Source organism: Myotis nattereri (assembly GCF_964212035.1).
Source record: "Myotis nattereri genome assembly, chromosome: 5".
In the NCBI taxonomy this organism is placed as follows: domain Eukaryota; kingdom Metazoa; phylum Chordata; class Mammalia; order Chiroptera; family Vespertilionidae; genus Myotis; species Myotis nattereri.
This window is the reverse complement of record NC_138080.1, coordinates 1,142,977-1,170,449: the sequence shown is the minus strand read 5'-3', so window position 1 is coordinate 1,170,449 and position 27,473 is coordinate 1,142,977. Positions and strand designations below refer to the sequence as shown.

At 60.7% G+C, this 27,473-nt stretch overlaps 1 protein-coding gene across 1 annotated transcript in view; it reads right to left on the bottom strand.

The window, feature by feature from the left end:
• Positions 1 to 9,514: 9,514 nt before the first annotated feature.
• The window catches only part of ANK2 (ankyrin 2), a 180,106-nt gene continuing 162,147 nt past the window's right edge, over positions 9,515 to 27,473 (bottom strand). Inside the window, exons 39-46 of the mRNA XM_081090714.1 lie at positions 27,096 to 27,239; positions 24,680 to 24,947; positions 21,229 to 21,490; positions 18,898 to 18,990; positions 18,403 to 18,486; positions 18,171 to 18,335; positions 16,267 to 16,449; positions 9,515 to 11,384 (exon numbers count right to left, since the gene is read on the bottom strand). Coding sequence (XP_080946840.1) covers positions 11,370 to 11,384; positions 16,267 to 16,449; positions 18,171 to 18,335; positions 18,403 to 18,486; positions 18,898 to 18,990; positions 21,229 to 21,490; positions 24,680 to 24,947; positions 27,096 to 27,239 — 1,214 coding nt within the window. The 3' untranslated portion in view covers positions 9,515 to 11,369. The remainder of the gene's footprint in view (positions 11,385 to 16,266; positions 16,450 to 18,170; positions 18,336 to 18,402; positions 18,487 to 18,897; positions 18,991 to 21,228; positions 21,491 to 24,679; positions 24,948 to 27,095; positions 27,240 to 27,473) is intronic.

Below are 27,473 nucleotides of genomic sequence, written 5' to 3'. Positions count from 1 at the left end.
AGTCACAGTCACACACACAGTCACACACACAGTCATACACACAGTCACACACACACAGAGACACACAGTCACACACAGTCACACACAGTCACACACACACAGTCACACACACACACACAGTCACACACACACAGTCACACAGTCACACACACACAGTCACACAGTCACACACACACACACTCTCACACACACAGTCACACACAGTCACACAGTCACACACACACAGTCACACACACACAGTCACACACACAGTCACACACAGAGTCAACACACAGTCACACACACAGTCACACACACACACACAGTCACACACACACACAGTCACACAGTCACACACAGTCACACACACAGTCACACACAGACACACAGTCAAACACAGTCACACACAGTCACACACACACACAGTCACACAGTCACACACACAGTCACACACACAGTCACACACACAGTCACAGTCACACTCACACACTCACAGTCACACACAGTCACACAGTCACACACACACAGTCACACACAGTCACACACACACACAGTCACACACAGACACACACTCACACAGTCACACAGTCACACACTCTCACATAAACACACAGTCACACACACACAGTCACACACACAAACTCTCAGTCACAAACAGTCACACACACAGTCACACACAGTCACACACACAGTCAGTCACACACACAGTCACACACACAGTCACACACACACACACACTCTCACACACAGTCACACACTCTCTCACACACTCTCACACACAGTCACACACACACACAGTCACACACAGTCACACAATCACACACACACAGTCACACACACAGTCGCACACACACAGTCACATACACAGTCACACACACAGTCACACACACACAGTCACACAGTCACACACAGTCACACACACAGTCGCACGCACACACAGTCACACACAGTCACACACACACAGTCACACACACAGTCACACAGTCACACAGTCACACAGTCACACACACAGTCATACACACACAGTCACACACACAGAGACACACACACAGTCACACACAGTCACACACACAGTCACACACACAGTCACACACAAACACAGAGTCACACACACAGTCACACACACAGTCACACACACAGTCACACAGTCACACACACACACAGTCACACACAGTCACACACTCTCACACAGTCACACACTCTCTCACACACACACAGTCACACACTCACACACACACACACAGTCTTACAGTCTCACACAGTCACACACAGTCACACACACACAGACACACAGTCACACAGTCACACACACACACACACAGTCACACAGTCACACACAGTCACACAGTCTCACACACACAGTCACACACACAGTCACACACAGTCACACAGTCACACACACAGTCACACACAGTCACACACAGTCACACACACACAGTCACACACAGTCACACACACTCTCACAGTCACACACTCTCACACACACACTCTCACACACAGTCACACACTCTCACACACACACACAGTCTTACACACAGTCTCACAGTCACACACAGTCACACACACACACACAGTCACACAGTCACACACACTCACACACAGTCACACAGTCACAGTCACACACACAGTCACACACACAGTCACACACAGTCACACACACAGACACACACAGTCACACACAGTCACACACAGTCACACACACAGTCACACACACAGTCACACACACACAGTCACACACAAGTCACACACAGTCACACACAGTCACACACAGTCACACACACAGTCACACAGTCACACACACACAGTCACACACACACAGTCACACACAGTCACACAGTCACACACAGTCACACACACAGTCATACACACACAGTCACACACACAGAGACACACACACAGTCACACACAGTCACACACACACAGTCACACACACACACACAGTCACTCTCTCACACACTCACACACACACACACACACAGTCACACACAGTCTCACAGTCACACACACACACACACAGTCACACACACAGTCACACACACAGTCACACACACAGTCACACACACACAGTCACACACACAGTCACACACACACAGTCACACACAGTCACAGACACACAGTCACACACACAGTCACACACACACACACTCAGTCACAGAGTCACATACAGAGTCACACACACACTCACACACACACAGTCACACACTTTCTCACACATACACAGTCTCAGTCTCACACACACACACACTCTCACACACAGTCACACACACTCTCACACACACATACACAGTCACACAGTCTCACACACAGTCACACACAGTCACACACACAGACACACACACAGTCACACACAGTCACAGACACACAGTCACACAGTCACACACACACAGTCACACAGTCACACACACAGACACACACACAGTCACACACACAGTCACACACACACACACACTCAGGCACAGAGTCACATACAGAGTCACACACACACTCACACACACACAGTCACACACTTTCTCACACATACACAGTCTCACACAGTCTCACACACACACACACTCTCACACACAGTCACACACACACTCACACCCACAGTCACACACACTCTCACACACACATACACAGTCACACAGTCTCACACACAGTCACACACAGTCACACACACAGACACACACACAGTCACACACAGTCACAGACACACAGTCACACAGTCACACACACAGTCACACACAGTCACACACACAGACACACACACAGTCACACAGTCACACACACACAGTCACACACACAGTCACACGCAGTCACACACACAGTCACACATACACACAGTCACACACACAGTCACACACACACACACTCTCACACACACAGTTACAAACACAGTCACACACAGTCACACACACAGTCACACAGTCACACACTCTCTCACACACACACTCTCACACACAATCACACTCTCTCACACACACACAGTCTTACACACAGTCTCACACAGTCACACAAGTCACACACACACAGACACACACACAGTCACACAGTCACACACACACACATAGTCACACAGTCACACAGTCACACAGTCACACACACACAGTCACACATAGTCACACACACACAGACACACACAGTCACACACACAGTCACACACAGTCACACACAGTCACACACACAGTCACACACACAGTCACTCACAAGTCACACACAGTCACACAGTCTCACACACAGTCACACACACAGTCACACACAGTCACACACAGTCACACACAGTCACACACACACAGTCACACAGTCACACACACACAGTCACACACACACAGTCACACAGTCACAGTCACACACACAGTCACACACACAGTCATACACACAGTCACACACACAGAGACACACAGTCACACACAGTCACACACAGTCACACACACACAGTCACACACACACACACACACAGTCACACACTATCTCACACACTCACACACACAGTCACACACAGTCTCACACAGTCACACAGTCACACACACACACACAGTCACACAGTCACACACACACACAGTCACACACAGTCACACACACAGTCACACACACAGTCACACACACAGTCACACACATAGTCACACACAGAGTCACACACACACAGTCACACACACAGTCACACACACACACTCTCAGGCACAGAGTCACACACAGAGTCACACACACACACACACAGTCACACACTTTCTCACACACACACATACACAGTCTCACACACACAGTCTCACACACACACACACTCTCAGGCACAGAGTCACACACACACACACACACACAGTCACACACTTTCTCACACACACACATACACAGTCACACACACACAGTCTCACACACACACACACTCTCAGGCACAGAGTCACACACAGTCACACACACACACACACACACACACAGTCACACACACACACACACACACTGAGGCTGGCGGAGCCTGTGGAGCAGGTTGGCGGCCTGCACTCACCCCTCACTGTGCAAGGATCTAAGGCAGATGGGGGGCAGGCCCAGTGCCGCTGGCAGAGACCGGTGATGCCCTGCCTGCCCCGTGCCGCCCCCCCAGCAGGCGTGGCTTCAGGGAGGCCCCCTGCAAGGGCCCCAGGTGAGGCTGGGAGACGGGAGCCTGCAGTGGCCTGACTCCGGCTGGAGGAGGCCACAGGGTCTGCGGGGCCAGACCAGCAGCAGGTGAGCTTGGGCGGCCCGACGTCAGGTAGAAACAGGGCAGGACTCGGGAGGCAGAGCGAGGGCCTCACAGGCTCTGGGGGAGGGGGGCGTGGGGTGGGGTGGGGGGGGAGCCAGCAGCCGGGTGATGGGTCGAGCGATGGTGAGGTGAAGCCCTGGCCAAGCCACACACACTCACACGCACTCACAGACACAGCTGTGCATGCACACACACAGCCAGACGCACACGCATACACATACAAATACACAAACTTACAAATACACACACACGCACACCTGCACACACATATGCTTGTTTGTGCACACCACCCACAGTCATGCACACACACACACCTGCACGCACACACATACACAAGCACGCATACACATGTGGGCACATGCTTATGCGTGCACACACACTTTTGTGCACACACAGTCACACAACACACACATGGCCACGCTCACTCGTGCACGTGCACACTCCTGTCTCCGTTTCCCTCTCCGTGTCTGGGAGCATCAGTGACACACGCGTGTTGGTACATGAGCTGCGCCTTTACTACATGCCAGCTGCTCCGTGACGCGGGCTAAAGTCACAAAGTGCAGGCGAGTCAGCTTGAGGCCTGAGTTGGCTTTAGCCGCGGACTCCCGGTCGGGCGCCCTGCCCCGCGGACAGAGGGTGGAAGGGGGCTCCTCAGGCGGGCGGGGGGCGGGGGGTTGGGGGGAAGGAGGGGCCCGGCCCGCCCCCCTCTCTGGGCCGGGCGTGGGGAGGCGGCCTCCGCAGCCACCGCGGCTGACAGGTTCCAGCGGGACCGGACAGCGTCGCGTGGGTGCTGGGCTGTGGCCGGCAGCGACCCCGGTGGCGCCCCCAGTGGTGCCCTGCTGTGTGTTGCCGACACCCCGACTCATCCCCATGCAGCTGCACAGACCCGGCCTGCCAGCGCCTCCCGGCAGCCACAGCGGGTCCAGGCCGCCCCCAAACCACATTCTGCCAAGACCGACCGCAAGGGCCCCCCCCCCCGCACCCCCCCCCCCCCCCCGCGCTGCTGCCTCGTCCCAGACCACAGGCAGCTGCTGCCCCCGCCCGGCCCTTCCCATCGGGGTCTGCTGGTCCTGCCCCCGCCCCCGCCCCCCGCCCCCGCATCCGGCTCCGCCCGGCCCTTCCCATCGGGGTCTGCTGGTCCTGCCCCCGCCCCCCCGCCCCCGCACCCCCATCCGGCCCCGCCCGGCCCTTCCCATCGGGGTCTGCTGGTCCTGCCCCCGCCCCCCCCCCCCCCGCACCCCCATCCGGCCCCGCACCGCACAGCCCGCACCAGGCCCTTCCCGGACTCACCTTAGCAGCGTCCCAGGCCGACCTCCTCCATCGGGGACCCTGGTCCATTCGTGCCCCACGCCCGGTCCCCCTCCCCCTCCCCACGCCCGGCCCCCCTCCCCCTCCCCACGCCCGGCCCCCCTCCCCCTCCCCACGCCCGGCCCCCCTCCCCCTCCCCACGCCCGGCCCCCCTCCCCCTCCCCACGCCCGGCCCCCCTCCCCCGCCGCCCTCCCCCGCCCCCTCCCCCTCCCCCGCCCCCTCCCCCTCTGCCTTTGCCGGCGGGCGGGACTGTCCCGGCGGATGGAGGCGGAGTGCACCAGGCCCGGAGCGGGCTGTAGCGAGCGGGTCCCCACGGGGCGGGGCGCCCCCGGCATCCCCAGCATCTCGCAGTCGGGGCGCCTCTCAGCGCTCGAGGCCGCGAGCGAGGAGACAGGAGGGCGCCCTGGGCAGGGTCCTCCCGGCGGCCCCCCCCGAAGGCTGTGGGGCTCCAGGGCTCTGAGGACGTGGGCTCCGCGCGCTTTTATAACCAAAGGGCACCCGCTCCAGACAGACGCCTCCCCGAAAGCCGCTTGGGGGCGGGGGGCGCGGAGCGTGGGGGCGCCCAGCGGCGGGCGGTCCGGCCTGGGGGGCAGGTCGCGGCTGTTTCGGGGCGAAGCCCAGGCGGGCGCAGTGGGGGGCCTGGTCCGGCTCCGGGGGCTGCGGGTTCGACCCCCGTGTGTGTGTGTGTGGGGGGGGGGCTGGTCGTGCGCACATCCCTCCGCTGTCTTTGAAAATCAGTGAAAACCTGTGAAACGCGTGCCGCCCGCACTGCCGCGCTGGCCCGTCTCACTTGTCGTTCTCGGTGTTTTGGGAGCATCTGTCCAGTGTCGCTTCCTGAGGAAACGCGGGCCCACGTCCCTGCTCCGGCCCGGCGCCCGCGGCGCTGGGGTTCCCGCTCATTGAAGCGTCGTGGCCCCTGGGGGTGAGGCCCGCCCCCCAGTCCCCGCTGCCGCCCCCAGTGCCGCCCGCCCGGGAAGAGCGCCGGCAGGTGGGGCAGGTGCGCGGGAGGGGGGTCCCCGTGAAGGACTTTCAGCGACCGGACAGGCAGTTGTAGGGAATCGGGGGGGGGGGGGTCCGTGGGAGAGGATGCCCATGTGAAGGCAGAACAGCTCCAAGCGGCCAGATGCCCCTCACGCTCTCCCGGAGGATGGGGGGCCCGGGTACGGGGATGGAGGGGTGGGGGGACATGCTCTCCCAGAGGATGGGGGATGGAGGGGAAGGGGGGGGACATGCTCTCCCAGAGGATGGGGGATGGAGGGGAGGGGGGGCATGCTCTCCCAGAGGATGGGGGATGGAGGGGAAGGGGGGGGACATGCTCTCCCAGAGGACGGGGGAGGGGGGGGGACATGCTCTCCCAGAGGACGGGGGAGGGGGGGGACATGCTCTCCCAGAGGACGGGGGAGGGGGGGGGACATGCTCTCCCAGAGGACGGGGGAGGGGGGGGACATGCTCTCCCAGAGGACGGGGGAGGGGTGGGGGGGGCATGCTCTCCCAGAGGACGGGGGAGGGGGGGGACATGCTCTCCCAGAGGACGGGGGAGGGGTGGGGGGGGCATGCTCTCCCAGAGGACGGGAGGCCCGGGTACGGGGATGGAGGGGGGGGGGACATGCTCTCCCAGAGGACGGGAGGCCCGGGTACGGGGATGGAGGGGTGGGGGGACATGCTCTCCCAGAGGATGGGGGATGGAGGGGAAGGGGGGGGACATGCTCTCCCAGAGGATGGGGGATGGAGGGGAAGGGGGGGGACATGCTCTCCCAGAGGACGGGGGAGGGGTGGGGGGGACATGCTCTCCCAGAGGATGGGGGATGGAGGGGAAGGGGGGGGACATGCTCTCCCAGAGGATGGGGGATGGAGGGGAAGGGGGGGGACATGCTCTCCCAGAGGATGGGGGATGGAGGGGAAGGGGGGGGACATGCTCTCCCAGAGGACGGGGGAGGCACAAGATAAGGGAGAGAGAAGGGGCACCAGGTGGGTTTGGACTCTGAAGCTGATCCCTGCAAAAGCGTGACGGGGGGACTGCACGGGGCCATACAGGGGGAGGGGCCAATGAGGGGCACGTAGACCATGAACTTGCACCTTGAAAACCTCCACGGGCTCCATGGCGACCCCTGGGGAGCCCCTCCCCACGTGGGAGCTGGTATTTGCTTCCACATTTCCGCCCTTTTACTAACCAGCTTATTCTTCAGACTCGGGGAGGCAAAACCCACAGGCAGAACCCGCTCCCCAAACCGGTGTCACGGAGTCCCCGAGCCCCAGAAACCCCCCTGGTCCCTCGGGAGGCGTCCTGTTCAGAGCTGCCGAGTGGGCGTGCCCTCCCACACCTGCCTCTGGCCGGGTCCCCACGCGGCCGTGTCCCTGGGCCCAGCCAGGCGGACACAGGAACTGTCAGGGGGGGCCTCTCCTCGCCCCTCTGTGCCTCCAGTGCTGGCCATTCACACAAACCACCTGCGGTTCCCGTGTTTCCTTACATTAGAACTGCTTCCTCCCTGACGGCGGCCCTGCGGGAGTTTTGCCGTGGATCCCAGTGTGTGTGTGTGCGCGCATGTGTGTGCGCATGTGTGTGCGTGCGTGTGTGTGTGCCCGTCCCACCAGCTGGGCTTCCTCCATCAGCTCAGGCTCCCAGGTGAGGGCTCGTCCCTTGGACGCCAGTCCCCGGCCTGTGCTGCCCACCTGGCATGAGGCAGGTCCCCGCAACCCGCTCTGTGGGCTCCAGGAACTTGCTAGAACCCCTCACAGAACCGAGACAAACATGTACCTTCCCCATCACGCTCCCTGGGAAAGGGCGTCACGCAGGGACAGGCGGGGGGAAGGGCAGGGCTCCCCAGCCACCAGCCCGAGCTGTCCACCCTCTGTTCTGGGCCTCATCCCACAGGCAGCACTGATGAGCCCACTGGGCGCTGGGGATGGACCCCCTCCGGCCCCTGCTCCTCTCCCCGAGGTCAGCGGTGGGGACGGATCCCCCTCCGGCCCCTGCTCCTCTCCCCGAGGTCAGGGGTGGGGACGGGACCCCCTCCGGCCCCTGCTCCTCTCCCCGAGGTCAGCGCTGGGGATGGACCCCCTCCGGCCCCTGCTCCTCTCCCCGAGGTCAGCGCTGGGGATGGACCCCCTCCGGCCCCTGCCTCCCCTCCCCCCGAGGTCAGGGGTGGGGCTGTGTCTCCTGCCCAGGCCTCTCCTCAGAGACCAGGTGCGAGGGAGGGGCTGGCTGGTCAGGGATCAGGAGACCCATCTCCCCTCCCGGCCCTGCGGCCGCTGCCCCGAGGGCTCAGGAACTCCAGGTCCCTGCGGCCGCACACGCGTCTCTGCTCCCCTCACGCCTGGCTCCCCGGGGCCACCTCCTGCACGAGGCCCACAGGCAGCCGGGCAGCTTCCATGCTTTTCTGCTCCGATGGGTGAGCCGGGTCTGGCAGGTCGGTGTTCACCCCAAGCAGCACCTGCTCGCCCGCCCGCCCGGACACCCCACACAGCTGCCTGGCCATCGGCCCGAGAATCAGGGCCCGGGCTCGAGGCCGGGTTTCCGTGGCCTCTGCTTTGCCGGGTCCCGCCGTTTCTCTACATCAAGTTTCTAGGTTCTTTGTAGCCAGACTTGAAAGGTGGAGAGATAAACGGGCACAGGGAGGTGTGTCCTGAGACCACCCGCAGCCCCGGCCCCCAACCCGGTTTCTGTCACCAGGATCCCCACAGGAAGCCCTTGCTTCTTTCCTTTTGTGTCACCGGCCCACAGAGCTCTGGGCGGGGCCCGACTGCCGGCTTAGCCGCTCTGGGCAACGGCACCTGCAGTTGAGATAAAAACAGCAGCAAAGCCGGGCCGGCATGGCTCAGGGGCTGAGCGTCCACCTAGGAACCAGGAGGTCAGGGTTCGGTTCCGGGCGGCACAGGCCTGGGTTGCAGGCTCGATCCCCACCGTGGGGCGAGCAGGAGGCAGCCGGTCCGTGACTCTCCCTCATTCACGTTTCTCTCTCCCTCCCGAAGCCAGAGCTCGGGGAGAAGACAGCACGGCGCCGCGGCACTCGGACACTGGTACGTTTTATTTAGGTTAATCAGCCATGGCACACGGTCTGCAGCTACGTGTGGTTAGTGGTGTGCTTCCCCATTAACTGGAACATGCCTCATAAATATAGTCATTAGGGTTATCGCCATGGGAACAAGATGCTGATTCGTCAACTGAAAATGCACTTCTTCTCACAGGATTCAAGTTTTCTGATCACACAGCAAAATTCAAAACAAAGGTGGAGACCGTCACACAGACGTCACCTGCACGGCAAGTTACACAACAGCCACGCTCTCTGCATCAGGGAGGGTCCGAAGGCGCCGTCTCCACACCGGCTGCCGGACGAAGCTTCCTTCCTGCCCAGAGGCCCGACGCGCTGGCACCGGGGCAGGCCTGGTTGTGACACGCCCGCCCCGGAAACCCTCGGGGTGACGCTCCCCAAATGCCGCGCTGGCACCGGTCCTCGCCGTGACCTTGGGGGCAGCGACTCACTTCTGCTCGGCAGGAAAAGACCGGCTGGCATCGGGAAGGGCTCCGTCCGCCAGGAGAGAGCCGGGGCTGCTTTAAAAGTCATCTCTGTTGGATATACTTCTCTTTCATAAATAACTGATCCAGAGATGCTCTGTGCATAGGAATAGACTTGCAATACGCCAGGGGATGAGGACGGCCGCCCGCCCTCTGAAACACACACCCAGGGAGGCGCACACAGGCACCCCCTGGTTCCCAAGGGAGTCTGGATTTCAAATAAATAAACCCCAAATTTCAACCAAAACGAAACTGGTGAGGATGCCTCCATCTATCTCTCCTGCGAGCTCGCCGCCCCGGGGAGGGAGTGGAAGCCGCCCCCGCACGGGGAGAGGGTCCGACCTGGGAGGGTTTCAGATGCGACATGCAGGCGCCAGTGGAGAGTGAACCGGGGAGAGGAGGGGAGCCCCTCCCCCACGGCGAGGAGTCTGGTCTGTGTCCTGGGCAGGTCCTGTTCCCGAGGTTGTATCTACAGAGCCGCGGCCGGAGGAGGGGCCACGGGTAAGACAGCGCGGTTTGCTCAGCAGCAATGAGATCTGGAGACTACAGCGGTACAGCTCGTCGATACCCTGCCAACGTGTCCGAAATCAGAGACCTGAAGACGCGAGGAGGCCCGGGCAGCTGCTAGCACCTGGACGCCCTGCTCCCTGCCTGCCGGGGGCCGCGGGCCGGGGCTCTCAGCCATGGCTGTGCTGGTGGCAGGACGGGTGGGCGGAGGTGCCTCTCCTGCAGCGGCCGGGCGTGCTGTCCTCCGGTTGTGTCCGCAACCCCTGAACTTCCATGTCCGGCGTCTCCAGGGCCCCTGCTCCCGGTGCCCACGTGGTGACACCAGGCCGCGGCTCTCACCCACCGTGCGCTCATCTGAGCCTTTTCTATGTACATGGTACCCGGATGCCCGCACTTGTGCGGGGCCGCCTGCCGCCTGCTGTCACGGGAGAGTCTGTGGGAGCCAAGGTCGAGGGCCCCGTGGGCGGGGCGAAGTGGAGGAGGGTGAGCGCCAGTTCCCAGGGCAGCCGGAGGCCAGGAGCCGGGACCCAGCACCGGGGGAGGCTCTCTTTGGTCACAGATTAGCTGACAGTTAAGGGGACACTAACCAGGGAGCGTGTGCTCAGCGTGGGGGGGTGGAGGGGGCAGGCAGGTGTCTCACAATCGGCGCCGTGGCTGAGGGTCTGGGGAGCCGGCCTCACGTGGCCTCCTGCTCCAGGTCGTCCCCGCACAAGTGCCGCAGGAGCTGCTGGAGGTCGCGCTGGAGGTCGTCCCGCTGCAGGGCCTCGGGCACATCCTCCAGGGACTCCAGGTGCACGCGCTTCCCACGCCGGTCCCTCACCACGGCCCGCTTCTGCGTGCGGGCCTTATGGAGCGTGGTCCTGGGAGGAGACCACACAGGTTAGGCCCTGCTCTGCGGACCCGCCGCCCATCACTCGCACGGGCTCAGGGGTGCGGCTCGTCCCAAGAGGGACCCCACGCAGACGGGCTGGGAAAGACCACGGGAAACGCACTCAAAGCTCCGCAGCTCCAGCTGAACCCAGCGGGCTGGGAGGTGCTGCTGTGGCGGCTGCGTTACTATCCCGACCCGAGTGGAACGATGCCACGTGACCGTTCAGTCTCAGGCCTCACCGTCCACGTGTAAGTGCACGCCTGCACCCCACAGTGTCTGAGCGTGTTTCATGTGCAGGCCTCACCGTCCACATGTAAGTGCATGTCTGCACCCCACAGTGTGCCCAGAGCATGTTTCATGTGCAGGCCTCACCGTCCACATGTAAGTGCATGTCTGCACCCCACAGTGTGCCCAGAGCGTGTTTCATGTGCAGGCCTCACCGTCCACATGTAAATGCACGCCTGCACCCCACAGTGTGCCCAGAGCGTGTTTCATGTGCAGGCCTCACCGTCCACATGTAAGTGCACGTCTGCACCCCACAGTGTGCCCAGAGCGTGTTTCATGTGCAGGCCTCACCGTCCACGTGTAAGTGCACGCCTGCACCCCACAGTGTGTCTGAGCGTGTTTCATGTGCAGGCCTCACCGTCTACGTGTAAGTGCACGCCTGCACCCCACAGTGTGCCCAGAGCATGTTTCATGTGCAGGCCTCACCATCCACATGTAAGTGCACGTCTGCACCCCACAGTGTGCCCAGAGCATGTTTCATGTGCAGGCCTCACCATCCACATGTAAGTGCACGTCTGCACCCCACAGTGTGCCCAGAGCATGTTTCATGTGCAGGCCTCACCGTCCACATGTAAATGCACGTCTGCACCCCATAGTGTGTCTGAGCGTGTTTCATGTGCAGGCCTCACCGTCTACATGTAAGTGCACGCCTGCACCCCACAGTGTGTCTGAGCGTGTTTCATGTGCAGGCCTCACTGTCCACGTATAAATGCACGTCTGCACCCCACAGTGTGCCCAGAGTGTGTTTTATGTGCAGGCCTCACCATCTACGTGTAAATGCACGTCTGCACCCCACAGTGTGCCCAGAGTGTGTTTTATGTGCAGGCCTCACCATCTACGTGTAAATGCACGTCTGCACCCCACAGTGTGCCCAGAGCGTGTTTCATGTGCAGGCCTCACCATCTACGTGCAAGTGCATGTCTGCACCCCACAGCGTGCCCAGAGTGTGTTTCATGTGCAGGCCTCACCATCCACATGTAAGTGCACGTCTGTACCCCACAGTGTGTCTGAGCGTGTTTCATGTGCAGGCCTCACCGTCTACGTGTAAGTGCACGCCTGCACCCCACAGTGTGCCCAGAGCATGTTTCATGTGCAGGCCTCACCATCCACATGTAAGTGCACGTCTGCACCCCACAGTGTGCCCAGAGCATGTTTCATGTGCAGGCCTCACCGTCCACATGTAAATGCACGTCTGCACCCCATAGTGTGTCTGAGCGTGTTTCATGTGCAGGCCTCACCGTCTACATGTAAGTGCACGCCTGCACCCCACAGTGTGTCTGAGCGTGTTTCATGTGCAGGCCTCACTGTCCACGTATAAATGCACGTCTGCACCCCACAGTGTGTCTGAGCGTGTTTCATGTGCAGGCCTCACCGTCCACATGTAAGTGCACGTCTGTACCCCACAGTGTGTCTGAGCGTGTTTCATGTGCCAGGTGCTATTATTATGGCGACAAATAAGGACACTGAGTCCCAGAGAGTTTAAGTGATGCTCCAAGTAAAACCACAGGAAGGGCTGGCGGGGCGAGGCCAGGACCCCGCGCCTGAGCCGGGGGGGCCTGCTCACAGGCCTCACAGGGACCGTGTGGGGTGGCTGGTTGGTGGGCGCCACCCGCACTGTCCTCACAGATTCCCAGTGTCCAGAACTGGGGGTCTGCCCTCCGCGACCTTCTCAGCACCTGCCTGACACCTCGATGCGTCTGAGACCACCTGGAGCTTGGGGCTCCTGGGCCCCCTGCCCCTCCTCCTGCCACCTCTCCTCCCCCGTGACAGGGGCTGTTTTGCATCTGTGAGCACCTGCAGTTGGTTCCTCCTGATGAAAAGGCCACATCAGGACCAAAGGTGGAGACCAGATTGCCTAACTACTCAGCACCTGCATTTCTTTTTCTCCAAAAGGCACCTGACACTCCGCCAGGAGCTCGCCGAGGCCTTTGTGGCTTGGTGTTGGGGACGGTGTCCGTCCCCGGCTGTTCCCTAAAGGTCGGTGCCGCACGTGGGACGAAGGTGCTATGGCCTCATGCGTGTCCCCCAGGGGGACGGGTTCACCTCTGCCCAGGGGCTGAGGGGGTGAACGCACCTGGCCGAGTCGGGACCCAGGTGCACAGGCTGTCCGCATCCTGGCGGACGCACATGCTGCAGTGAGGGCTTGGGAGGAGCTGGTCTGGAACCCATGCCCAGGGAGCCCTCCTGAAGTGGGCTGTGAGCTACGGCTCCTCTGGGTGGCCCAGTAGCACCGAGAGTGCAGACACAGGCGTCCTCCGTGTCGCAGGGGCGCCGTGAGCTGTGTGCGCGTCACCCGCGTCAGCTCTCACTGCGGCTGCTCTCCGTGTGCTCGAAGGGGACCGACAGGGCCTTCCCTCACTGGCTGTCACGTGTGCCCCTCAAGGGCAGCTCTCCCTTCTGTGCGGGGAGGGAGGCACCCAACAGGACTTGTGCCCACGGGGACTGTGCTGCGAACCCGAGCCCACGTGCTCCGTGCTCACAGGGCTGTGTGGGCAGAGCCCAAGGCAAGACGCCAGCGACCACACAGTGAGGCCCCTCCACAGGCGCACATGGGCCCACACGGCTGCACATGGCTGCTCACACTTCCCGAGCTGACGGAGGCACTCAGGCCCACGGCCCACATGCAGAAGCAGGACCAGCTCACACGCAGCACGTGCTGTTAGAGGACGATGGACCGGACTGAGCTGCAGGCAGTGCACATGGCAAGCAACCGACGAGCCGCTGACCAGGCTCTCCCCTGTCCCTACCCGTCGGCACAGGACGCCCCCCGCTGGCCTCCGTGGAGCAGGGGTGGCCGCGGCGACAGGCTTCCCGTCCTCACACCTGGTGTCCCCTGACTCCCTGACCCCGGGGCTTTGGGGTGTGGCCCCATGTGTTTTCTTAAGTTGGAACAGGGTTAGTTGGCAAGGAGCACCCCGTGCTACCCAAACCTTTTCACGACTGATCCGTCCTCTCTCAGGACTTCCTCCTCCACTAAGCTGGGAGCATGGACCTTCTCGTGGCTGCCCGTGTAACTCAGAGCCTGAGGAGACACCGAGACGTCACCACGCGGGCCCTAGCACGAGGGTCCGCAGTCACAGCCGAGGAACAGACACGCGGCTTCAGGGAGACGAGACGCCCTCTCGGAGCAGATGAGCACGAGTTTCACTTACCCGCCCCCCCGCCCGCCCCCCTGCGGCTTCATCACCTTCCTTCCTTCACAGAGGTTCACCAGCAGCTTAGCTGCCTGCTCTCCCCCCCTCCTCACCCCTCCCCTCCCCACCCTCCCCTCCACACCCTCCCCTCCCCACCCTCCCCTCCACAGTGGAGACTAAGGACCAGTGACCACCGAGCGCCCAGGTGACCGGCTGCCACGGGAAGGGCAGCGTTTGGAGAGGCTGCCGCGCGGCCCTGGCCCTTCCAGGAGTCTCCGTGCGCACTGCAGGCGCGAGGAGACCACAGGTCATGTTCAACGCGACAGCAATGAACGTCTAGCACCTCCCCCAGTCACACCGCGGGGCAGCGGGTCCGGAACACGGCGCCCTTCCTCTTGGATGGGGGGGTAGGTACTGGGCACCCCGTCGGCCCGCACACCGGGCCAGGCCTCCAGGGCCAAGAGGCGCCACGGGGGCTCCCGGGAAGCCCCACTGCCCATCAGCCACCGACCAGCAGCTCGCCGCTTCCCGACAGTTTGGGTGTTGGAAACGGAGTGAAGGTTGTGTCCCTCCCACTGGGGACCCGATTCCTAACGCCTACAAGTCAGAGCTTAGCTGTGGCGGTGGTGCCCACCTCTGGGCGCATTCAGGACCATTCCTGACGGGGCCGCAGCCTCTCGAGTTCTCCCCTCACTGGCGGGGTGTGGGGGTCACGTCGCTGATGGGGTGAGCGGGGCACGTCCTTGATGGGTGTGGGGGTCACGTCGCTGATGGGGTGAGCGGGGCACGTCCTTGATGGGTGTGGGGGGCACGTCGCTGATGGGGTGAGCGGGGCACGTCCTTGATGGGTGTGGGGGGCACGTCGCTGATGGGTGTGGGGGGCACGTCGCTGATGGGTGTGGGGGGTGCGTCGCTGATGGGTGTGGGGGTCATGTCCTTGATGGGTGTGGGGGGCGCGTCGCTGATGGTGTGGGGGGCGCGTCGCTGATGGGTGTGGGAGGCGCGTCGCTGATGGGTGTGGGGGGCGCGTCATTGATGGGTGTCGGGGGCACGTCATTGATGGGTGTGGGGGGCACGTCGCTGATGGGTGTGGGGGTCACGTCCTTGATGGGTGTGGGGGGCGCGTCGCTGATGGTGTGGAGGACACGTCGCTGATGGTGTGGGGGGCACGTCGCTGATGGTGTGGGGGACACGTCGCTGATGGTGTGGGGGGCGCGTCGTGACTGTGGCCCACGAGCTCAGGAAACGGATGCTGACTCAGTGGCGCCCCCAGCATCGGCTGTGAGAAGCTCTGAGGTGGCGGACGAGTCCGGCTGAGGAGCCCTCACTGCACAAGCCCCTGGTCAGGCTCCTCGCTGGCCCTTTCCGTGCCTGAGAGGACATATGAGAAGGACGCACGGACAAGCCTTTCCTTACAGACACAGCCATGGCCACGCGGGGCTGCTCCTGTACCTGCTCGAAGTCGTCTTTGGCCGAGGGAAGGTCAGGGGCGACACGGGGGTCCCCCAGATGCTTCTCCATCCTCTCTCCACGCACCACCGTTGTTTTGACGACTTTGCTGACGCGGCGGCCCTCCACGGGCTCCGCCTGGAACTGTGAGGCCTCGCACAGGGCGCCGGGCTCGGACACGGCCACCTAACGGGCAGGGACACACACAGCTTCTGACGCCAAGGTTACTGCGGGCGTCGCTCTACAGGAAACCCGCCCGCAAAGGCTGCAGAGCTGCCCCGGCTCCAGACACGGACTCCGGGCAGAGCAGCCGCTGGGAACGAGCCCGTCAGCGCCGGGGAGTCCCCGCGGCGGCTCTGCGCGCTCGGCCCTCTGACCCGCGTGAGTCCCTCAGAGGCCTGTCGGGAGTCCGGTGAGGCGTGCAGTGGGGACCCCGACCCACGCTGCTCTGCCCCGTGGAAATGGTGGCTCTGCATCCTGACGGTCACGCGGCCCCAGGAGGGAACGCTCCGGATGCGAGGAGCTGCAGGCCCGACTCCAGAGCACCTCCCGTGAGTCACGACAGACGCGTGAGCGTGTGGAGGAAGCAGAGCGGACGGCACAGGCGTGTGTCAGAGAGAAGGGGCCCCTTCGAGGGCAGGCGAGCCGCTCAGGTCCTGGCTGGGCTCCGAGACGCAGCGTCCGCTGTGGGCACCGTACACAGGCCTCTCTGCACACTGCCTCTCGCACACAAGCCAGCCCCGGGCCTGACGTGGTCCTGCTGTGGCCCTGACGGACTGAACAGCCACAGGGACAGGAGGACCACAGCAGGCGTTGGGCACTTGCCCCTGGTGGCTGGCTGCAAGCTCTGGCTCACTGTGGAGGGGGTGAGTGCCGCCGAGACCGGCGTGAGGGAGCCACCACCTTGGCCAGGTCCCACTCGCCCCCCATGTCACACCCCACCCCACACATCGGCGTCACACTCCACATACGCCCACACCACACATCGGTGTCACACTCCACATACGCCCACGCCTCACATCGGTGTCACACTCCACATACGCCCACACCACACATCGGTGTCACACTCCACATACGCCCACGCCTCACATCGGTGTCACACTCCACATACGCCCACACCACACATCGGTGTCACACTCCACATACGCCCACGCCTCACATCGGTGTCACACTCCACATACGCCCACGCCTCACAACGGTGTCACACTCCACATACGCCCACCCCACACATCGGCGTCACACTCCACATACGCCCACGCCACACATCGGTGTCACACTCCACATACGCCCACCCCACACATCGGTGTCACACTCCACATACGCCCACGCCACACATCGGTGTCACACTCCACATACGCCCACGCCTCACATCGGTGTCACACTCCACATACGCCCACGCCTCACAACGGTGTCACACTCCACATACGCCCACCCCACACATCGGCGTCACACTCCACATACGCCCACGCCACACATCGGCGTCACACTCCACATACGCCCACCCCACACATCGGTGTCACACTCCACATACGCCCACGCCACACATCGGTGTCACACTCCACATATGCCCACGCCACACATCGGTGTCACACTCCACATACGCCCACACCACACATCGGTGTCACACTCCACATATGCCCACCCCACACATCGGCGTCACACTCCACATACGCCCACCCCACACATCGGTGTCACACTCCATGTGACATGCTCGTGTCATAGATCTGTGTCACATGCCACATCACACACCCACATCATACATCCACATGACTCTCCACGTCACATGTCCATATCACACACCTGTGTCACATGCGTCACATGCCTGTCACACCTCCACATCACTCTCGACGCCACAGGCCCACACTCCCCAACAGGCGTGGCCGTCAGCCTCGGCCTCGGGGCCTCACCTCCACCCGCTCCGTGTCGCTCCTCAGCACCACGCGCTTGACGACCCTGGAGTAGGCGTCCGCGTCCGCGAGGCTGATGGGCTCCTGTGGCCGCCCCTGCACAGTGACCTCCTCCTGCTCGGCGCCGTCCGCGGACACGAACCGCCGGATGACCTTCCTGGTGACCTGGGGGGACGGCACCCTGAGTCTTGTCCTGGAGCCACAGGACGGGCCTGGGGAGGGGGGGACGTACCTTCTTCACCACCGTGTGCCCGTGCTCGTCCACGTATGTCTCCTCCGTGACCGTTTCTGGGGGCAGGTCAGGCACGTCGTCTCCCTGCAGAGACAGGCCCACATCAACGGTGGCCCTGGCGGGGGGGGGGAGGGGGCACCGGCTCCCAGGCCAGAGGGCACGCGTGTTAGCCAGTTAGAGGAGGCGGAGAAGCGTTACCGCGGGGCCAGGCCCCGACACAGGGGTTTGCAGAGAGAAAAGTAGGTGCCGCCATGCTCGGGGAGCTCCAACGTCAGCTCCACACGCAGACACACGGGCAGAGACGGCACACGGCGCGGAGGGCGGCTGCCGACGTCACGGCGCCCCCGCTGTGGCCTGGGAGCAGCCACGCGCATTCCTTGGCAGAGCACCCGGACTGTCCGTGGCTGCTCCCCAGGCCGCCAGCGCAGGCAGCCCGCTGCCCTGAGCCGCCGTGAGCGGTCACCGTCCCAGACGTGCGGCCCGAGCAGCTGGTACCTGAATGATCACCCGCCGGCGGACAACCCTGGTGGTGACCAGCGCCTCCTCGTCGGAGCTGGCTTCCAGCTCGCCCAGCTCGGCCGTGAGCTCCTGCAAGCGGAGGCAGGTGTTATGGCGCCGGGGGAGGCTTTGCCACAGGCCGGCGTGAGCTCACGCGTGCTCCCGGAGGTCTGTGCACTGTGCTCTGGGGCTGCGCCAACAGGGCACACAGAGCTGCACACGCGGCTCAGGCTTCACAGAGAACATGGCTTCTTGTGCAGCGAGCGGAGAGAGACCCTGGCATCCAGTCTGACCGAGCTCCTGGGCAGGACCTGCGGTGAAACCAGTGCTTCTCACCCGCCGGGACTCCCGCTCCTGCTACACACAGGTCGGGGCACAGACTCGCCCCCGCCCCCCGCCCGCTCTCGGGCTGCGGCTGGAGTGCCTGCCCTTGGTCTCGCCGTGTCTACTGCTGGTGCAGATGCTCCCATGGACCAGGTTCCCTGCGCCTCATCCAGGCATGGATGCGCCTGCGGGGCCTGGGGTATCACACTCACTCGCAGAGTCCAGCCAGGACGGAGCCAGACGTGACCTCAGATTACAACATACGTCCTGGGAGCCACACCCCAAATCTCTCCCTGTGGAAGGTTTCTCAAGGAGAAAGAAAACAGCTACATGTCCCCCACATACTTCAAAATGCCACTGGTGTTTCTAGATTCCTTTCTGCTGCAGAAAAATACCTCAAATCTAGACCAAGCTATACGCTGAAAATGCTCAGGAACCTGTTGCCTAGAAACCGGGCTGGCAGGAACCCGCAGACATTCTATCCTCAGGGCAGGGTCCTGAGAGGTCAGGGTCAAAATCAGAAGCAGAGAGAGCGGAGGGGCGTCCCCGAGAACACGGGGCCGGGGCCTGAATATACAGGGCGGGGGGTGGGGGCACGGAGTGACATGCCAGAATGTGTTTATGTGCAGAGAACAGACTAAACGCAGGAATTTACCAGGTAATTGTTCCAAGTCTAGACTTCAATTAGCTTATGGATTCTTCGGCTCAATTTGGCAACTTTTAAGCCCAGGCATCACCCATGAGTTCTGTTACTAGAACTGACCTCAGCCGACTCTAGCGAGATGAGCAATTCTCTACAGAGGCCGACATAGAACAAAGACTGAACTCATTACTTTGTAACTGCAGAAACGGGGCTTCTCATGCCAGCTACACTCTTCGATGGCTGCTGCTGACAGGTGTCACCCTCACCCTATCCTATCTAATAAAACCCTAATATGCAAGTCGACCGGTGGAATGACTGGTCGCTATGACACGCACTGACCACCAGGGGACAGACGCTCAAGCCATCCCTACACCCACACCTCGGGATCACAGCTGGCAAGCGCAGCAGAGGTGGCAGGAGCCTTTCCTGACTCCGAAACAGCTCTAAGGATCCCTTGGGAGTCCCGGACTGCGAGAGGGCATAGGCTGGGCTGAGGGACCACCCCCCCACCCCAGTGTACAAATGTCATGCACCAGGCCTCTAGTCGTAAAATAAACCAATAAATGCAGGTCTTCAGCCCAAAGATATGCTGAATTATTACCTTTCCCCCCAAAAGTTTTAATTCTTTCTTCTAACTCATTCTTTCTCACTAAGACAGGCATGGATCCTTTAAAAATACTTTGACACAGAATGTTTTTGAATTCTAAAAGGAGAAACAACACCTAATTTAATTTGCATTAAATTAAATTGAATTCAAACAGATTCACACTTTGTGTAGAACTCTGAAGCCTACTCCGTTGTTGCTGAAAATGCAGCTTCTCCCTCTGCCCCCCAAGCTCAAGATCCTGTGGGGAGGGATGCCCAGGGAGCAGTGAGGGGGAGGAGCCATTCAGACCTCTTGTGGGGAATAAACGGTTTATGTGAATCCTACGGGTCTCCACTCCCCGCTCCGAGGGGGAGAGATGCAGCTCCATCTCACGTGTGACATCTGGCAGCAGCAATGCCTGCAGGTGGGAAGCCCCTTTGCCAAGCCATCCCTACACCCACCCTCCGGGCCCAGCCTGTCCCACGCCTGTCACAGCGGGTCCCAGGCCACTAAATGTGAAAAGCCACCTCAGGATGTGGTTTCGGCTGGTGGTCATTTTTCTCAGCACAAACGGTTTCCAGTGATAAAACGTGGGCGGATGTGAAGCGGCGAGAATGGCACCCAGGCTGTGGGTTCCACTCACGGGAGCCCGGACTTAAAAAGGATGGCGGGGCACGGTCCAGGCCCCTCACCCGGTGGCTGTGCGGGGAGCACATCAGCCTCAGGGAACAGCGGGAGGGGCTGTCCACGTGGGGGAAGGGCAGAGGCTCCTCACCTTCTGAAACGCTGAGTCTGCATCGAGGCTCTCGAAGGCCGGTGGCTGCTCATCGGCCGACTCCACGATCACTAGGCTGTTCCTCCTCGGAGAGCCGGCCTCCCTGAACTCCTCGGGCTCCTGCACGAGAGGCGAGTCCGCCCGCTCCCGGGGCGGTGGGGCCGGCTGGTGGGGCCTGTCCTCCTCGGGGGTCCTGCTGGGAGAGTCTGGGGCTGCCGTGGCCTTTGCGGTGTCTGGCCCTGGTGTCCATGGGCTGGTCACACTGAAAGGGAAGGCCGGGTTACAGCGAGCAGGTGCCCCCTGCCCGCCGAGACCTGCCGGGAGCCGATCCATGCTTGCTGTTTCAAGGGACCTGGCATATATGGCATACTGTTCTTGATATGTTTGCTCACCTTCTTGGCACTATGTGTTTTAACCAAGGTCACCTCTCTGAAAAAGGTTGTTTCCCCAGGTAGGGATTTTCCCCTTAAGTTAGGGAGGGAATAAAACCTCTTAACTAAGTGCCAGGCGGGTAATTAATCACTTTAACTACGAACAATCATGCTTAAGCTACATAATCTTTACTCCCTGGAATGGAGATAAGAAACGCCCTAACCTTTGGAATAGAGATTGATAGGATTGGAATCAACTGGTATAAATACAGATGTAACAAGTCAGAACTTAGAAGACAGAACCTACACAGAACCTAGAGACAGAAGAACTTCGCTGGAGAGAACATGGCAGGAGATCCTGGACAGAAACTGGCCACAGAACCTAGAGACAGAACCTAGCGAGAGAACCTGGCTGAAGAACCTAGAGACAGAACCTGGCTACAGACCCTGGATAGAACATGGCAAGAGAACCTGACTAGAACCTGGTGACTGAACCTGGCTGGAGAACCTGGAGAACCTAGCAAGAGAACATGGACACAGAACCTGGCTGGAGATCCGAACCAGAACTTGGCTGGAGATCCTGGCTAGAGATCCTGGCTAGGCTGCTGATCAACTGAACGCTGTCTCCCTGTCATTCCTTCTTTGCCGACTCCGTCCACACCTTTGGGGACCCCTGGACCTGCTGGGGTTGGACCCCAGCATCTGGCGCCCGAACAGGGACCCTTAGGTAAGTCCCCCCGTACTTGGGACGGATAGGACTGCACTGTAGGGTGCTGAAGACCGCCCCCCTATAGAGGATAAGTGGGGTAAGTGGGTAGTTAGTACAGAACTTAGATTGACAGGATGGGTCATACTGAGTCTAAAGAAATTAGACTCTGTATTGATCTTTTAACACATATGCTTGCTAGCAGAGGAATTAAGGTTACTCCCAGTCAGACAGAACGTTTTATACAAGAAGTATGTCCATGCTTTTCTGAGGAAGGAAAGGTAAATGTAAAGGCATGGGAGGAGGTAGGCCCAAGGAGCCTTATCCTTAACCCCACTGCAGCCTTTCCACCCTGGGAAAGTGCAGGATTGGAAAGCTCTCCCTGGGGTGATAGATCAGGACTCAGGTAATAGCGGAAAGCGCCAATCCTACTCTTAAAATGGATACAAGAGAGCATTTGGGGTTTTTCTTTTTAATGCCTGCTTTTAAAAAATAAAAAAGGGGGAATTTGCCGGGAGCCGGTCCATCCTTGCTGTTTCAAGGGACCTGGCATATATGGCATACTGTTCTTGATATGTTTGCTCACCTTCTTGGCACTATGTGTTTTAACCAAGGTCACCTCTCTGAGAAAGGTTGTTTCCCCAGGTAGGGATTTTCCCCTGAAGTTAGGGAGGGAATAAAACCTCTTAACTAAGTGCCAGGCGGGTAATTAATCACTTTAACTACAAACAATCATGCTTAAGCTACATAATCTTTACTCCCTGGAATGGAGATAAGAAACGCCCTAACCTTTGGAATAGAGATTGATAGGATTGGAATCAACTGGTATAAATACAGATGTAACAAGTCAGAACTTAGAAGACAGAACCAAGAGGCACAGAACCTAGACACAGAACCTAGAGGAGAACCTGGAGACAGAACATGGCAAAAGATCCTGGACAGAAACTGGCCTCAGAACCTAGAGACAGAACCTAGCGAGAGAACATGGCAAAAGATCCTGGACTGAACCTGACTACAGAAAATGGCAAGAGAACCTGACTAGAACCTGGTGACTGAACCTGGCTGGAGAACCTGGACAGAACCTGGCTGGAGAACCTAGCGAGGGAACATGGCTACAGAACCTGGCTGGAGAACCTGGAGAACCTAGCAAGAGAACATGGACACAGAACCTGGCTGGAGATCCGAACCAGAACTTGGCTGGAGATCCTGGCTAGAGATCCTGGCTAGGCTGCTGATCAACTGAACGCTGTCTCCGTGTCATTCCTTCTTCGCCGACTCTGTCTACACCTTTGGGAACCCCTGGACCTGCTGGGGTTGGACCCCGGCAGAGACCAGGGCCACAGAGGGGAACACGGACCCCCTTCCTAGTCACGAAGGTCAAATAGGTTAGTGCATTAGAATGACATGTGAGTAAGAATCCCACGCAATGGCAGTGTAGAACGACAGCTCAGGGTGCAGCGTGGCTGGGAAAGATGTTTCCAAAGGCTCACGCAGGCACGCGAGTCCCATTTCCTCCTTCCCCTCCCTCCCAGCACAGACACCGTCCTTTATCCTTCCTTTGCCGCCTGGAGGTGAGTGAAGCGTTGAGAAGGGCTCCCTAATGGATCTGTAGATAATAAGGCTTGTGAAGCAAGAATCAAAATTTGGCAAAGTTTGTGAAAAGCAGTAAATGCACCCGTGTGAACACGGGCACCGGGATGATCCACGCAGGGAGGTTCCTCCTTCAGGGACACAGTGACTTGGTAGGAAGATCCGTGGCGTGGAAGCTGCTTCTATTGCTGTGGAGGGCATGACTTGGCCGTGATCTCGGTCGTCTCCATTTCCAGGGAGAAGATTCTCTGCTTTCTTGGCTCCTTTGAAACCCGCGCTGCCACTCTCTGCCTCTGCGCCTGGCCTGGGCTCCCTCCCCTCTCTGCCCCTCCTCCCCCTGCTGTGCTGTCCTGATGCTGGATGGTGGCTCCTCCAGGGAAGAGACCGCTCAAGGCACAAGTTCACAAAGGGCCTGGGACGCTGTCTCAGCCTGCGGAGGGGCCGGCGTTCTGTGTCCATGCGCCGTGCTCTATGGCCCTCCCTCCTCTGAGTGCCTGTAATGCTGCCTCAGCCACCCGGCTGAGCGGGAACCAGGAAGCCCCCCCCCCCCCCCAAACACCCCAGCGCCGCTCTGCTCACCCTGCTGCCCTGCCACCCCGGGCGGCCGTGTGCTCCCACAGAACGAATCTCAGTGTAAACCACCCTTTCCCAGGCATGCCGAGCTACCACCAGGACAGGAATTAGGAGCACGTAACTATCCCCTCTGAGCCCTGGCCCGTGGGGGTCCTTAGGAAGGCCACCACCTGCACCCTGGCCCCTGGCCACGCTGTCCCCGGACACTCACCAGCACTGCGACTGCGGCCCCGGGGCCGGCTCCTCGGGCATCCCTGTCCCCACCAGGCCCCCACGCACCCGCTCCTGGGGGAGGCGCTCCCCAGCGGGGCTGTCCCCGTCCGTCCGGGAGGTGCCATCCTGGACCGTGGAGAAGCCGATGGAGAGGTCTTCGTCAGAGACGAGAGGGGGGTGACCACAGGCCTCGCCTGCTCGGGACGCTGCGTGCTCGTGGGCCTGCGGGTGCCGCGCGGGCAGCTCGTCCTGCAGCACTGAGAACCCTGCAGAGGACAGCGGGTCAGGAGTCGGCCACCTTCCTGAGCTCCGGAGTGACTGCATGTGCCCGTCCTGGCGGGGGGGGGGGGGGGGGTGGCGTCCACAGCGCCAAAGCTGACCCAGATTCTGCCTGCCTTTGACGTGCAGGTCCTATGGGGCCGGGCACGGAGTGGGCCACAGGAGCAGAGACGGAGGGCAGGAACGAGGAGCTGCTGAGGGGATGTGGAGAAGTGAGGCGTGAGCAGCAGCAGCAGCAGCTGAACGCTCTGCAGTTGAGCAGGTCACTTGGGGCTGTGGGTGCTCTGGGGGCCCCTGCCTGAGGCCCAAGGCCCGGTGCTCTGCGCGAGACCCGACACCCCGGCCGCTGTGAGGGCTCTGGGAGGCTGAGGCAGAGGTGGAGGCGTGACGGCCCCACCCATTTATTCACTGACACCTGACAGCCGGGAAGGAGTCCGGAAGCCCTTCCTCATGGGACTCGGAGGGCAGGCAGTGGGAGGCCCGGGGGGCGCCTGGGAGCATCTCTGCAGACACCCACGGGGCTGCGATGGGAGGACTGCCCACGCGGGGACAGAGGGCGGCCTGAACCGGGGGCACGTTTGCCATCACTGAAACCCATGCAACTTGAGCGCTGCCGGAGGACAGAGCAGGAAGCCGGGGGAAAGGCAGAGAGAGGAGCAGAGCGGGGCGGGTGAAGGGTGAAGAACGTTCTAGGAGGAAGGGGCTGGTTCTGTGCGTCAGACGTGACTAAAGGCGAAGCAAGAAGAGCACGGGAGCCACGGGAGGGTTCACCGCGTGGCATGAGGCCCTGGCCACGCGGCAGCCACCTCTGCTTGGAGGTGCCCGGAGAGCGGACTGGGGGGGACAGGCGGGGAGCCGATTCAGGGCGTCCGCGCTTCTGAAGAGATCACCTGTACGACGGGCGGAGAAGCAGCCATCCGCGGGCACAGTGCTGGGAGCCGGGGCAGCTGTAGGGGTGATGCTCTTAGCTGGACAAAAGACTGTGGTCTTACCCACACTGAGAGCGGGCAGCCTGCAGGCCTGAGATCACGCCGGCAGGAGAGGGGGTGCCTGAATATGAGTGTCTGCTTGTGATTGTTGCTATTCCTTACAAATGTACTTTTATTGATTTCAGAGAGGAAGGGAGAGGAAGAGAGACAGAAACATCAATGATGATAGAGACTCACTGATCGGCTGCCTCCTGCACGCCCCCTACTGGGGACTGAGCCCACAACCCGGGCCTGTGCCCTGACTGGGAATTGAACTGTGACTTCCTGGTTTAAAGTTCAACACTCAACCACTGAGCCATGTCGGCCGGGCTGATTGTTCCTACTTTTTCTAAGAAACACGAAGCCTGATCCTCAGCTCAGAATTAAGTAGTGAGCCACGCTGGCAGCATGAAGGGGAAGAGGAGCTGTGAGATTGAGAAGAGAGGAGACGGGGGCAGAGAGGAGAGGGGGGCAGAGAGGAGAGGGGGGCAGAGTGAGCTGCCTGGCGATGGAATGAACTAGGAACTTCGATGCCAGAGGTCCTAGTGGGTCTGAATCACGGCTGGTCTGGAGCAGAAGGTGAAGTCAGGGCGGCGCTTCCTGGGAGAGGGGAGTCGTGGGGCCACGGAGACAGGCACGGTCTCGTGGGCACAGCACAGACATGGCAGCTGAGCTGGTGGGAAAGATGTGGAGCTGAGGGGAAGCACTGGTGGGTCATCCCAGTCCGTGGCCGGGTGGACAGAAGGTCTGTCCCCTTCAAAGCCATGTTGAAACCAGTCCCGAGGTGGTGGCCAGCAGGTGGCCGTGGGGAGGGAGGGTGCTGAGGTGAGCCTGTGGGGGTTCCTGCCTGAGAAGGGGAGGGCGCAGCAGGAGGAGGCATCCCCAGACTTCCTGTCTCCAGGACAGAGAGAAACCTCTGCTTTAAGCCACAATGGTGCTGCCTTCCAGCCAAGCTGAGCCTCTGATGAGCGGCGTGGGGCACCTCTCAACGGCAGGGCAGCCCCAGGGCAGCAAGGAGAACGTGTGAGCAGCCACAGCGACCCCCCTCTGGGCAAGGGAGGCGGGCCCAGCTGCTTGAATTAGCCACAGACACACACGCAGGCACACGCAGGCACACGCACACACACGTACACACAGGCACACGCACACGCAGGCGCACTGCCTGACCTTCGCTGTGGTCCAGCGTGATGGTCTGCTCCATCTCGGCGTAGCTGTGGCTGGAGCGCTCTGGGAGCGGCTCCGTGCTGGTCTCCAGGAGATGCACAATGTCCATGCGGTTGATCTTGGTGAGGCATTCGATGAGGCTGGTGTCTGGGATGTGAAAGGAAAGCATGGATTGCTTGGGGGCGTGCTCTTTTGAAAACCACCTTCCTTTAGCTGCCTTACTAAAATGTTGGTATTTGTACAGGAAACAACAAGCCCAAATAAAGTTATTTGTAAAAAGAAACTAAAAGACAAACAGCAGATAAGCAGGAAAAGTGTGAACCGGCCTGGGTACAGCCCTCGCAGCAGAACTGCCAGGTAATGGACAGGACCCCCGTCAAT